General features: G+C 47.7%; 1 protein-coding gene across 4 annotated transcripts in view; it reads right to left on the reverse strand.

The window, feature by feature from the left end:
- Window positions 1–14,816, reverse strand: part of PLXNB1 (plexin B1) — a 332,504-nt gene that overhangs the window by 12,088 nt on the left and 305,600 nt on the right. For all 4 annotated transcript variants that reach the window (XM_063941019.1, XM_063941017.1, XM_063941018.1 and 1 more), the window contains 7 exons: window positions 9,434–9,518; window positions 8,008–8,174; window positions 7,349–7,509; window positions 5,138–5,285; window positions 3,434–3,498; window positions 3,264–3,339; window positions 418–492 (listed from right to left, as the gene is read on the reverse strand). In XM_063941019.1, the coding sequence (XP_063797089.1) occupies window positions 418–492; window positions 3,264–3,339; window positions 3,434–3,498; window positions 5,138–5,285; window positions 7,349–7,509; window positions 8,008–8,174; window positions 9,434–9,518 (777 nt within the window). The remainder of the gene's footprint in view (window positions 1–417; window positions 493–3,263; window positions 3,340–3,433; window positions 3,499–5,137; window positions 5,286–7,348; window positions 7,510–8,007; window positions 8,175–9,433; window positions 9,519–14,816) is intronic.

Genomic DNA, 14,816 nt, shown 5'->3' on the forward strand with positions numbered 1-14,816 from the left:
CCACAGTCTGCTTCATATAGTATTAGTGACAGAAATATAAGGTGTCTCAGCTTTGATGGCCACAGGAGGTGATGAAGAAGGGGGCTGATGAGGAGTTTCTGGACCCCCAAACTCCCACATACTGGGGCACTCCATAATTACTCTGTTAGGAACACTGGTTGGGTGAGCGCAGCCTCTGTCACTGTCTCCTCTCCTCTCGCCCAATCAGGATTCACGACTCTACGACGGAGTGAGATTCAATCACAGAGGGGAGTTTCTGGGATGGGAACACCCACCCTGAGTGTGCATCTAACATACATATTGCACATATATACATATTTAAGTTGCATTGTTTAGTCTCTACTGTATGTTTTATTGCTAAAGGAATTGTCAACTAATTCTATCTAAACCACATGTAACATATTTACAGTGACTCACCTGATCATAATACTTATTAATATACTTGTAGAGTTCATGGAGGGCCACCAAGGAATTAAGTTCACCTGAGCAATTCTAAAAAAGAAATAAAATATATATTTCAAGAATTCGTTGATTGGAGATCATTGTATCACATGAAACATAGAATGTGACAGCAGATAAGAACCACTTGGCCCATCTATGGCCCTCATTCCGAGTTGTTCGCTCTGTATTTTTCATCGCATCGCAGTGAAAATCCGCTTAGTACGCATGCGCAATGTTCGCACTGCGACTGCGCCAAGTAACTTTACTATGAAGAAAGTATTTTTACTCATGGCTTTTTCTTCGCTCCGGCGATCGTAATGTGATTGACAGGAAATGGGTGTTACTGGGCGGAAACACGGCGTTTCAGGGGCGTGTGGCTGAAAACGCTACCGTTTCCGGAAAAAACGCAGGAGTGGCCGGGGAAACGGTGGGAGTGCCTGGGCGAACGCTGGGTGTGTTTGTGACGTCAACCAGGAACGACAAGCACTGAAATGATCGCACAGGCAGAGTAAGTCTGGAGCTACTCAGAAACTGCTAAGTAGTTAGTAATCGCAATATTGCGAATACATCGGTCGCAATTTTAAGAAGCTAAGATTCACTCCCAGTAGGCGGCGGCTTAGCGTGTGTAACTCTGCTAAATTCGCCTTGCGACCGATCAACTCGGAATGAGGGCCTATGTTTTTTTAACCATTGATAACGCAAACCTTATTTGATCCTTAGGTCTTTGTAAAGGTGCATACACACCGGGCATGCCCAGCGTGTATGCATCAGCGCTCACCGGCTATACACACTGGACAAGTTTGAGCTCAAAATCGGCTAGTGTGTATGGGCCTTAAGGATATCTTTATGCCTATCCCAGGCATGTTTAATTTGCTCTACTCTATTAGTCTCTACCACCTCTGATGGGAGCCTATTCCACTTATACACTACCCTTTTTGTGAGGTAATTTTCTTTTAGTCTTTCCAGGTATGTTTTGTGATGTAGGCCATGCACCATTTTAGTTGCCGTTCTTTGTACAGTCTCTAATGTGTTAACATGCCTCCGCCTGTGGCTTTAATGTGTACCAATCCTCTACAAACACAAACAACCATTTTGGGTGCTGAACTGCTTTTCGTAAGAATTTACTCGCAGTGATTTGATAGGTGGAAATCTTATAATCATCCCTTCAGGCAACAAAATGGCTGCCTCCACACTGAGGCAGAGTTCATGACATGGTGAGCATAACTCACCAGTAGCCAATTAGATGAGAGATCCATTAGGACCTCATCATTTTTTTTAGAGACATGCATAACACTATTACTACGGTTGTCCGGTAGTACGTTATGTGTAATGCTGCCCAGTGTGACCATTGCTCAGATACTGATTGTGAAAGTGTAACACACCTGGTCTTGCCTGTGATCTCTCACACACACACACACACTGTACCTTTAATGGGATCCGGTCGTTAGGTCGACAGTAAGTAGGTCAACACTGTGTAGGTCGACCACTATTGGTCAACAGTAAGTAGGTCGACATGGTTTCTAGGTCGACAGGGACTCTAGGTGGACAAGAGTTTTTAATTTTTTTAAATTTTTTATTTCTTTTTCATACTTTACGATCCACGTGAACTACAATTGGGAGCGGTAACCTGTGCCGAGCGCAGCGGCCGAGGAGTGAGGCACGAAGCGTGCCATGCTAGGGGACACGGTGCACTAATTGGGGATCCCGGTCATTCAAAAAAAGTAAAAACCTCATGTCGACCTAGAAACCATGTCGATCTACTTACTGTCGACCAATAGTGGTCGACCTACTTACTGTCGACCTAAGTCTAATCTACCTAACATACCACACCCGCCTTTAATCACCCATCTGCTCTTGGGATGGTTTATGACAATGTTCTGTGGCAGACATTCTAAGCTACTCTATAGGACTTATTCAATTACATGTGATAAATGCCAGCTATATGCCGCACTTACTGCACCGCTGAACTAGCAGGGCAACATCAGGCCACAAGAAGGAGGCAAGTCGTGGGCCCATTGGTGGCGTTCTCATGCAACTGCAATGGTAACTAGCCCCCTGCACATTTAGTCGACTTGACCCCTAGGTATGTACCAGGTTGGAACGTTGATAGAGATGCTGAGTACTGGGGGACTTGACGTGTTGACACCCTATGGTCTCATATGTTTTAATGTTTGCCATGCCAAATATTCAAGAACAATGAATGAAAAAATAAATTACAATCAGACATGCTATACTTACTCCTGCTCTTACGTCATAAAACAAAATATTTATTACTTCTTATTGCGATTGATTTATCACCAAACTCCTGTTGTGCATCATGTTGATGGGCGATATTAAATTATTTTGCGCCCCTGATCTCACGTCTAAAGTGACGGGAAATCGCGGACGCAATTAAAAGTTTTTTCATTTTCACACTGATCGCACCCATAAAGGTCGGGTTTAGCCACATAAAGCAGCTAAACCAATCAAAGTTGGTGCAATTGTGAAAAGTGCAGTTTAGGTGCCCCAAACGGGTCACTTTTTGCGCATTTCAGCTCGTCACTCATGGTGGGCTGCCAGCTGAACTGCAAGAGCCAGCAGCCATCGTGCCCGAACGGAGCAACAAATGAACTGCTCCGTTGGGCGCCATCTAGTGGCTGCCGGTGCGCACCACAACTGAATCTCGCCCTGTGTGTTTGTGGACTCTTAGCGACACTGGTTTCCCCCGTATTCGTCCATGCATAACACAATGCAGCAATCTGTCTGTCTAACCAGAATGTCTATAATATTTATATGAACAGTAGAATGGGATTCCGGGTGGCATGCAATGGACAGTTTAATACCCTGGACAGCTCCGCTAAAGCCGAATTCATTTCCTGGTCGCTGGCCGATATAGTCTGTCGGATATCAGCATAATATCTACATAAGGAGAAGGAGGATAAAGATTATAACTCCGCAAATTCCGTCACAGACACAACAGCACTGAATGATGGACCCCGGGTTTCAGACTCACTTCTCCACCATTTGCTTGTAGCGCGGGATGTCTCTGGCGTACAGCAACTTGTTTATGGGAGAATCCTGCAAAGGAAAATGAGACTGCAATGAGACTGCGCCTACTGTCCCGCTAACGTAAGACTGTTCCACGTGTCTACAGAGAACTCCAAATCAGCACTGCTAAATGGCAGACTGTTGTCATAGACTGAAGAAGAGACCATTACCTAGTTTTGAACAATTGTTATATAGTGGATTGGGGGCATCTCTTTATATATTATTATTATAACAGCCGATTACCCATAACACTGAATATGACAGCAGAAAAGAACCACTTCCCCTATGGAGTCTGTTCATTTTGGTGCCTGGATTCATAGAGGTCTCTTAGTGGCAGTGGTTGGAGATAGACGGGTTATGGTTGAGGGTCAAAGTGTGTTTTAGTAGGTTCAGATAACATTTATATGATCAGTCTTCTACCCCTGCTTTTCAGGGTTGTCTTCAGTTTTGAGATATGCTTGGACAAAATGACAAGTAGACATTTCCCCAGCAGAAGTGGAAGGAGCATTATCCCCCAGCAGTACAGAGTATATCAGGACATGAGTAATGTGTTAGTGAGTTCAGGGCTGCATGTGACAGGGGCAGTGACATGATAGGAGGACGGGAATGGAGGCAGCAGGAAGCCACAGACTGAGAGTTATATAGTGGAAGGAGCAGGGTCCCCCTTCTGCACAGAGTATATCTGGAGATGACTGATTTGTAAGTGAGGACAAGGCTGCATGTGACAGGGGCAGTGCCATTATGTGGGGAGAGGAATGTAGGCAGCAGGAAGTCACAGGAGGATATTTATATAGTGGGAGGAGCAGGGTCCCCCAGCAGCACAGAGTATATCAGGATATGAGTAATGTGTTAGTGAGTTCAGGGCTGCATGTGACAGGGGCAGTGACATGATAGGAGGAGGGGAATGGAGGCAGCGGGAAGTCACGGGAGGATATTTATATAGTGGGAGGAGCAGGGTCCCCTAGCAGCACAGGTACATCAGGAGATGACTGATGTGTAAGTGAGGACAGGGCTGCATGTGACAGGAGCAGTGACGTGATGTATTGATATGCAAGTCCAAGCGAGCGGTTCACCGGAGGCCTTATTACATTAGTCTGTGGTTATAATTTAATAGACAAAAAAACAGTATGGCTGTTCTCAAGGACGTTAATAAATGCCAATAAAATTCTCTCTGCAGAATTGGCCATGTATAACACTGACAGAAAAGGAAGGCAAAAATAAGCTCTGTTTATAAAAAGGGGATATTATTTTAAAAGACGGAGCAATAGGTTTAAGTAACATTGAGAAAGAAAGTATTAATACTGAATTATAGCTATACTGGTATTTAAAGAAGATGTATATCAGGGCTGGCCAAACCGGTCCTCGAGATCTACCAACAGTTCATGTTTTCCAGGCCTCCTGGAGACCTGTAGAATTGTCAGTTAGGAATGAATGCAGCACATCTTAATTAGTAATGCCTACACCTGTGCACCAGCTAGGAGGTCTGGAAAATGTGACCTGTTGGTAGATCTCGAGGACTGGTTTGGCCAGCCCTAATGTATATAGTAAGTAGAGTATACAGTGTTAGAATGTGTGACAGACCATTTTCATAATATTCATCTCTGTTTGTCAGAGCAGCAGACTCTCATACAAAGAAGTACTTTATCAATCTGGGAGACCTGTGACTTACCCGCCCCAGCTTGTGATCAGCAAGGGTGCAAGAGTCCATGAAGGTCTGAGCGATGACCGACAGCACAGCGTCCGCATTGTCCGACGTCTGCACATCAAACACAAACTGGGGGTTTTTGATTATGTTGATCCAGAACCTTAAAGGCAGACTGAGCAGACAAAAAATACAATGACACCTTGCATCGGAGTAATGTGTGAGGTGACTCTCATGGATCAGTGTCAATTATTGCTTATAATGCTAAAGTGGGTGTATTTACTATCCTATATCTAAAGTACAGGGCTTTCTGAATATACTCATAAATCTGTCACCAGCCATCTAATTTGCATACTAGGAAGGTTATTCAGACTGGTTAGCAAGCCAAAAAAGCACACTAATGAGCAAAGCCATGTGCACTGCAGGTGGGGCAGATGTAACATGTGCAGAGAGAGTTAGATTTGGGTGGGTTATTTCGTTTCTGTTCAGGGTAAATACTGGCTGCTTTATTTTTACACTGCAATTTAGATTTCAGTTTGAACACATCCCACCCAAATATAACGCTCTCTGCACATGTTATATCTGCCCCCCCTGCAGTGCACATGGGGGGTCATTCCGAGTTGTTCGCTCTGTATTTTTTTCTCGCAACGGAGCGATTAGTCGCTAATGCGCATGCGCAATGTCCGCAGTGCGACTGCGCCAAGTAAATTTGCTATGCAGTTAGGTATTTTACTCACGGCATTACGAGGTTTTTTCTTCGTTCTGGTGATCGTAATGTGATTGGCAGGAAGTGGGTGTTTCTGGGCGGAAACAGGCCGTTTTATGGGTGTGTGCGAAAAAACGCTACCGTTTCTGGGAAAAAGGCGGGAGTGGCTGGAGAAACGGGGGAGTGTCTGGGCGAACGCTGGGTGTGTTTGTGACGTCAAACCAGGAACGACAAGCACTGAACTGATCGCAGATGACGAGTAAGTGTGGAGCTACTCAGAAACTGCTAAGAAGTGTCTATTCGCTATTTTGCTAATCTTTCGTTCGCAATTTTGATAAGCTAAGATTCACTCCCAGTAGGCGGCGGCTTAGCGTGTGCAAAGCTGCTAAAAGTAGCTTGCGAGCGAACAACTCGGAATGACCCCCGTGGTTTTGCCCATTAGTGGGCTTTTTTGGTTTGCTAACAAACCTGAATAAGGCCCTACAAACACTAGTGGTACAAAGTTAGCATTTCATATAACAAACATCAGATATAGACAGTATTTATGTTACTAGGGGCGGGATGGACTAAGAGACATCGCTGCCCATCGCCACCATTCGTCACGATGTTAATCGCATATGTACTCACATGTGCGATTAGCATTGCGAAAGACAGCTCTCCCGATAAGAGCTGTCCTTCGCAATCCCCGGCGGCTGCCTGACTTCCGGGTTTCAGCCCCGGGAGTCAGTCTGCGCATGCGCAGAGTGATGAGGGCGGACGCAGGGCATGCTGGGAGGGATCACCAGCACTGCGGAGAGAAACCCATAGGCTTCTATGGTGTATAGCCAGCAAAGGCTGTTGAAACCCTCCGCTGAGCGGTCCTGGCGGCCGGTGGTTAGTACATTCGGAAAATGCGGTAAAAGGGGGGTTTACCGCATTTTCAGTTTAGTACATCCCGCCCCTTAGTGAGGTGAGCTAATATATGCGCTTCAGAGAGCTCTGGTCACCTACAGTACACACAGCGGAAATAGTAATGTTGTGAGCTAATCAACAAAATATTAATGATCCTTTGGCACTGGGAATCTGCACTACAGCCCCCCCAAAACATGGCTGTCACCACTGTGTGTATGTGATGGGTGAACTACGCCACGTTTTCAGGAAATGAAGGATACAAATGCAGAATATTATGCAGGACATTTGCTGCTGCACCGTTTTATGCTGTCAATTTATCAAAGCATTGAAGGAGACAAAAGGGGGAGATGCACTAAGCCTTTGAATGTTATAAAGCGGAAAGAGATAAAAGTACCAGCCACTCAGCTACATGCTACAGGCTGTGTTTGAAAAATAACAGGTGCTGATTGGTTGGTGGTGCACCTCTCCCCACTATATCAGTCTCCACGGCTTAGTCTATCTCCTCCAAAGTGGCGAAAAATAAAGCACCAACCAATCAGCTTCTTACTCTCATCTTACAGGCTGTTTTTGAAAAATGACAGACGCTTTGATTAATAACTCCTAATATCTGTTTTCAGACCGTGCTGGAAGAGCTGCCGCACCTGTTGGTTTTCCAGATGTGTATGGTCTCAGGGTCAGTGATGCCATGGTGTGCAGCTTGGTCATCCAGCAAGTCAAAGAAATACTTGACGGCGAGGGGCACAGGACGACTCGTGCTAAGTATCACCTGGAACAGGTCATCCACAAACTTCTGGAGTGTGCCCTATATGGAAATAAAATCAACCACTGTTATAATGTGCTGGGTAAAATGGACAAAAGCCACCACATTGTTTTATTGATAATCTGGACTCCTAAATTAGAGGGATTCAGTATGATATCTCGGCTGTTGAGATCCCGGCGGTCAGAAGACTGACGCCGGGATCCCGACAGCCGGAATACCGACGGTGTCCCACCACGCTTCGGGCCTGGTGGCGACCTTCTGGTTGCCACAGGGATATATTCCCCCTTGGGTGGTGGTGTGGACCACAGCCTGAGTGGGAATTCCAGGCAGCGATCAGGGCTGCGACAGCCAGTATTTCACTGAGTGTAGGGATTCCAGTGTCAGTATCCTGACCGCCGGGATCTCGGCAGTCGGCAACTTGAATGCCTCCCGGCTGCAGAAATGGACCTGGGACTTGTGATAGTTCAGCCAACGAGACACTGACTGTGGTGCATTGTAGGATCTTGAGGTTGCAAGTACATTTGCAGAGCCCTCTCTCACCTTCATAGACAGCAGACGTGTCAAGTAGATTTCTGGGATGGCTTTCGCTCTCTCCCTGTCACGTAAGCTCCCTCTCCTGTGCTTGGGTAGCTCTGGCTCTTCTGTTGGTTTAACAAGGTGCCAAAGTTTTATCCCACCCTCGTCAGCATCCTCCAACATTGGGGTCTCTGTAAAAACAATGCAACATGACAGACCAAATACATCGGGAAAAATGATTTATGCAAAGATAAAACTCAGACTTATGGGATGATGGAAAAATAATTAATGGAAACTGGATTGACCCATGGGAAGGATGAGCCTGGACTTACTAATAGGAAGGAGGAGCCTGGGATGTATAGTGGGAAGGAGGAGCCTGGGATATATAGTGGGAAGGAGGAGCTTGGGATATATAGTGGGAAGGAGGAGCCTGGGATGTATAGTGGGAAGGAGGAGCCTGGGATGTATAGTGGGAAGGATGAGCCTGGACTTACTAATAGGAAGGAGGAGCCTGGGATGTATAGTGGGAAGGAGGAGCCTGGGATGTGTAGTGGGAAGGATGAGCCTGGACTTACTAATAGGAAGGAGGAGCCTGGGATGTATAGTGGGAAGGAGGAGCCTGGGATGTATAGTGGGAAGGAGGAGCCTGGGATGTATAGTGGGAAGGAGGAGCCTGGGATGTATAGTGGGAAGGAGGAGCCTGGGATGTATAGTGGGAAGGAGGAGCCTGGGATGTATAGTGGGAAGGAGGAGCCTGGGATATATAGTGGGAAGGAGGAGCCTGGGATGTATAGTGGGAAGGAGGAGCCTGGGATCTATAGTGGGAAGGAAAAGCCTGGGATATATAGTGGGAAGGAGGAGCCCGGGATGTATAGTGGGAAGGAGGAGCCTGGGATGTATAGTGGGAAGGAGGAGCCTGGGATCTATAGTGGGAAGGAGGAGCCTGGGATATATAGTGGGAAGGAGGAGCCTGGGATGTATAGTGGGAAGGAGGAGCCTGGGATGTATAGTGGGAAGGAGGAGCCTGGGATGTATAGTGGGAAGTAGGAGCCTGGACTTACTAATAGGAAGGAGAAGCCTGGGATATATAGTTGTAAGGAGGAGCCTGGGATGTATAGTGGGAAGGAGGAGCCTGGGATGTATAGTGGGAAGGAGAAGCCTGGGATATATAGTGGTAAGGAGGAGCCTGGGATGTATAGTGGGAAGGAGGAGCTTGGGATGTATAGTGGGAAGGAGGAGCCTGGGATGTATAGTGGGAAGGAGGAGCCTGGGATGTATAGTGGGAAGGAGGAGCCTGGGATGTATAGTGGGAAGGAGGAGCCTGGGATGTATAGTGGGAAGGAGGAGCCTGGGATGTATAGTGGGAAGGAGTCGACTGATATTCAACGTGATGAATCCTGAATGTGTTCATTTTAGATTAAAGTCTTTTAATACAAATATAATGACTCACTCTCTCCTGGGATATAATCATGGTTCTCCGGGTGTATATGCTTGCTCAGTCGGGGGACTAAAGCGACAGTGGCTGCATCAGGAACCTGCAAAAGGGGGTCATGAATATAAAACATATGCTTATAATAATAAGAATTTACTTACCGATAATTCTATTTCTCATAGTCCGTAGTGGATGCTGGGAACTCCGTAAGGACCATGGGGATTAGCGGCTCCGCAGGAGACTGGGCACAAAAGTAAAGCTGGTGTGCACTGGCTCCTCCCCCTATGACCCTCCTCCAAGCCTCAGTTAGGATACTGTGCCCGGACGAGCGTACACAATAAGGAAGGATTTTGAATCCCGGGTAAGACTCATACCAGCCACACCAATCACACCGTACAACCTGTGATCTGAACCCAGTTAACAGCATGATAACAGAGGAGCCTCTGAAAAGATGGCTCACAACAATAATAACCCGATTTTTGTAACAATAACTATGTACAAGTATTGCAGACAATCCGCACTTGGGATGGGCGCCCAGCATCCACTACGGACTATGAGAAATAGAATTATCGGTAAGTAAATTCTTATTTTCTCTGACGTCCTAGTGGATGCTGGGAACTCCGTAAGGACCATGGGGATTATACCAAAGCTCCCAAACGGGCGGGAGAGTGCGGATGACTCTGCAGCACCGAATGAGAGAACTCCAGGTCCTCCTCAGCCAGGGTATCAAATTTGTAGAATTTAGCAAACGTGTTTGCCCCTGACCAAGTAGCTGCTCGGCAAAGTTGTAACGCCGAGACCCCTCGGGCAGCCGCCCAAGATGAGCCCACCTTCCTTGTGGAATGGGCTTTTACAGATTTTGGCTGTGGCAGGCCTGCCACAGAATGTGCAAGCTGAATTGTACTACAAATCCAACGAGCAATAGTCTGCTTAGAAGCAGGAGCACCCAGCTTGTTGGGTGCATACAGGATAAACAGCGAGTCAGATTTCCTGACTCCAGCCGTCCTGGAAACATATATTTTCAAGGCCCTGACTACGTCCAACAACTTGGAGTCCTCCAAGTCACTAGTAGCCGCAGGTACCACAATAGGTTGGTTCAGATGAAACACTGAAACCACCTTAGGGAGAAAATGAGGACGAGTCCTCAATTCCGCCCTGTCTGAATGGAAGATCAGATAAGGGCTTTTACAGGATAAAGCCCCCAATTCTGACACGTGCCTGGCCGAGGCCAGGGCCAACAACATGACCACTTTCCATGTGAGATATTTTAACTCCACAGATTCAAGTGGTTCAAACCAATGTGACTTTAGGAACCCCAAAACTACCTTGAGATCCCAAGGTGCCACTGGAGGCACAAAAGGAGGCTGTATATGCAGTACCCCTTTTACAGACGTCTGAACTTCAGGTAGTGAAGCTAGTTCTTTCTGGAAGAAAATTGACAGGGCCGAAATTTGAACCTTAATGGACCCCAATTTTAGGCCCATAGACACTCCTGTTTACAGGAAATGCAGGAATCGACCTAGTTGAAATTCCTCCATCGGGGCCTTACTGGCCTCGCACCACGCAACATATTTTCGCCAAATGCGGTGATAATGCTTTGCGGTTACATCCTTCCTGGCTTGACCAGGGTAGGGATGACTTCATCCGGAATGCCTTTTTCCTTCAGGATCCGGCGTTCCACCGCCCTGCCGTCAAACGCAGCCGCGGTAAGTCTTGGAATAGACAGGGTCCTTGCTGGAGCAGGTCCCTTCTTAGAGGTAGAGGCCACGGGTCCTCCGTGAGCATCTCTTGAAGTTCCGGGTACCAAGTCCTTCTTGGCCAATCCGGAGCCACGAGTATAGTTCTTACTCCCCTCCGTCTTATAATTCTCAGTACTTTTAGTATGAGAGGAAGAGGAGGGAACACATACACTGACTGGTACACCCACGGTGTTACCAGAGCGTCCACAGCTATTGCCTGAGGGTCCCTTGACCTGGCGCAATACCTGTCCAATTTTTTGTTTAGGCGGGACGCCATCATGTCCACCTTTGGTTTATCCCAATGGTTTACAATCATGTGGAAGACTTCTGGGTGAAGTCCCCACTCTCCCGGGTAGAGGTCGTGCCTGCTGAGGAAGTCTGCTTCCCAGTTGTCCACTCCCGGAATGAACACTGCTGACAGTGCTATCACATGATTTTCCGCCCAGCGAAAAATCCTTGCAGCTTCTGCCATTGCCCTCCTGCTTCTTGTGCCGCCCTGTATGTTTACGTGGGCGACTGCCGTGATGTTGTCCGACAGGATCAGCACCGGCTGACCTTGAAGCAGAGGTCTTGCTTGGCTTAGGGCATTGTAAATGGCCCTTAGCTTCAAAATATTTATGTGAAGTGATGTCTCCAGGCTTGACCACAAGCCCTGAAAATTTCTTCCCTGTGTGACTGCTCCGCAGCCTCGCATCCGTGGTCACCAGGACCCAGTCCTGAATGCCGAATCTGCGGCCCTCTAGAAGATGAGCACTCTGCAACCACCACAGGAGAGACAGCCTTGTCTTTGGTGACAGGGTTATCCGCTGATGCATCTGAAGATGCGATCCGGACCATTTGTCCAGCAGGTCCCACTGGAAAGTTCTTGCGTGGAATCTGCCGAATGGAATTGCTTCATAGGAAGCCACCATTTTTCCCAGGACCCTTGTGCACTGATGCACTGACACTTGGCCTGGTTTTAGGAGGTTTCTGACTAGTTCGGATAACTCCCTGGCTTTCTCCTCCGGGATTAAACACCTTTTTCTGGACTGTGTCCAGGATCATCCCTAGGAATAGAAGGCGTGTCGACGGGATCAGCTGCGATTTTGGAATATTGAGACTCCAACCGTGCTGCCGCAGCACTATCTGAGATAGTGCTACCCCGACTTCCAACTGTTCCCTGGATCTTGCCCTTATCAGGAGATCGTCCAAGTAAGGGATAACTAAAACTCCCTTCTTTCGAAGGAGTATCATCATTTCGGCCATTACCTTGGTAAAGACCCGGGGTGCCGTGGACAATCCAAACGGCAGCGTCTGAAACTGATAGTGACAGTTCTGTACCACAAACCTGAGGTACCCTTGGAGAAGGGTAAATTGGGACATGTAGGTAAGCATCTTTGATGTCCAGAGAGACCATATAGTCCCCTTCTTCCAGGTTTGCAATCACTGCTCTGAGTGACTCCATCTTGAATTTGAACCTTTGTATGTAAGTGTTCAAGGATTTTAGATTTAAAATTGGTCTTACCGAGCCGTCCGGCTTCGGTACCACAATAGTGTGGAATAGTATCCCTTTTCCTGTTGCAGGAGGGGTACCTTGATTATCACCTGCTGGGAATACAGCCTGTGAATGGCTTGCAATACTGTCTCCCTGTCTGAGGGAGACGTCGGTAAAGCAGACTTTATGAAACGGCGAGGGGGAGACGTCTCGAATTTCTTGAGACGGGCCCCCCCCGTGCCTGAGACCGCTTGTAAAGCCCCAGCGTCATGCTGAGGACTTTGCGGAGGCGGGAGAGGGCTTTTGTTCCTGGGAATTGGCTGTTTGCTGCAGCCTTTTTCCTCTCCCTCTTCTTCTTAGGTTGAGAAGCTACCTGGGGTAAAAATGTGGATTTTCCAGCCGTTGCCGTGGCCACCAGGTCTGTTAGACCTACCCCAAATAACTCTTCCCTTTTATAAGGCGATACTTCCATATGCCTTTTGGAATCAGCATCACCTGACCACTGTCTTGTCCATAGCCTTCTTCTGGCAGAAATGGACAGCGCACTTACTCTTGATGCCAGTCGGCAAATATCCCTCTGTGCATCACGCATATATAGAAATGCATCTTTTAAATGCTCTATAGTTAGTAATATACTGTCCCTATCTAGGGTATCAATATTGTCAGTCAGGGAATCCGACCAAGCCACCCCAGCACTGCACATCCAGGCTGAGGCGATTGCTGGTCGCAGTATCACACCCGTGTGAGTGTATATACATTTTAGGATATTTTACTGCTTTCTGTCAGCAGGTTCCTTAAGGGCGGCCGTATCCGGGGACGGTAGTGCCACCTGTTTAGACAAGCGTGTGAGCGCTTTATTCACCCTATGGGGTGTTTCCCAACGTGCCCTATCCTCTGGCGGGAAGGGGTATGATGCTAATAACTTTTTAGGAATTAACAGTTTTTATCGGGGGAAACCCACGCATCATCACACACTTCATTTAATTCCTCAGATGCAGGAAAAACTACAGGCAGTTTTTTCTCACCCAACATAATACCCTTTTTAGTGGTACTGGTATTATCAGAAATGTGTAAAAACATTTTCCATAGCCTCAATCATGTAACGTGTGGCCCTACTGGAAGTCACATTTGTCTCTTAATCGTCGACACTGGAGTCAGTATCCGTGTCGGCGTCTGTATCTGCCACCTGCGGTAACGGGCGTTTTAGAGCCCCAGATGGCTTTTGAGACACCTGGACAGGCACAGGCTGAGTCGCCGGCTGTCTCATGTCATCAATCTTTTATAAAGAGCTGACACTCATAATTCCTTCCATAAGCTCATCCACTCAGGTGTCGACTCCCTAGGGGGTGACATCTCTGTTACAGGCAATTGCTCCGCCTCCACCTCATTTTCCTCCTCATACATGTCGACACAACGTACCGACACACAGCACACACACACACAGGGAATGCTCTGATAGAGGACAGGACCCCACTAGCCCTTTGGGGAGACAGAGGAGAGTATGCCAGCACACACCAGAGCGCTATATATATATATATACAGGGATAACCTTATATAAGTGTTTTTCCCCTTATAGCTGCTGTATTGTTATACTGCGCCTAATTAGTGCCCCCCTCTCTTTTTTAACCCCTTTCTGTAGTGTAGTAACTGCAGGGGAGAGCCAGGGAGCTTCCCTCCAACGGAGCTGTGAGAGAAAATGGCGCCAGTGTGCTGAGGAGATAGACTCCGCCCCCTTCTCGGCGGCCTTTTCTCCCGTTTTTCTGTGGAATCTGGCAGGGGTTAAAATTCATCCATATAGCCCTGGGGGCTATATGTGATGTATTTTCGCCAGCCAAGGTGTTTTTATTGCTGCTCAGGGCGCCCCCCCCCCCCCTAGCGCCCTGCACCCTCAGTGACCGAAGTGTGAAGTGTGCTGAGGAGCAATGGCGCACAGCTGCAATGCTGTGCGCTACCTTGGTGAAGACAGGATGTCTTCTGCCGCCGATTTTTCCGGACCTCTTCTTGCTTCTGGCTCTGTAAGGGGGCCGGCGGCGCGGCTCTGGGACCGAGCTCCGAGGCTGGGCCTGTGTTTGGTCCCTCTGGAGCTAATGGTGTCCAGTAGCCTAAGAAGCCCAATCCACTCTGCACGCAGGTGAGTTCGCTTCTTCTCCCCTTAGTCCCTCGATGCAGTGAGCCTGTTGCCAGCAGG

The sequence above is a fragment of the Pseudophryne corroboree genome, chromosome 9 (assembly GCF_028390025.1).
Source record: "Pseudophryne corroboree isolate aPseCor3 chromosome 9, aPseCor3.hap2, whole genome shotgun sequence".
NCBI lineage: Eukaryota > Metazoa > Chordata > Amphibia > Anura > Myobatrachidae > Pseudophryne > Pseudophryne corroboree.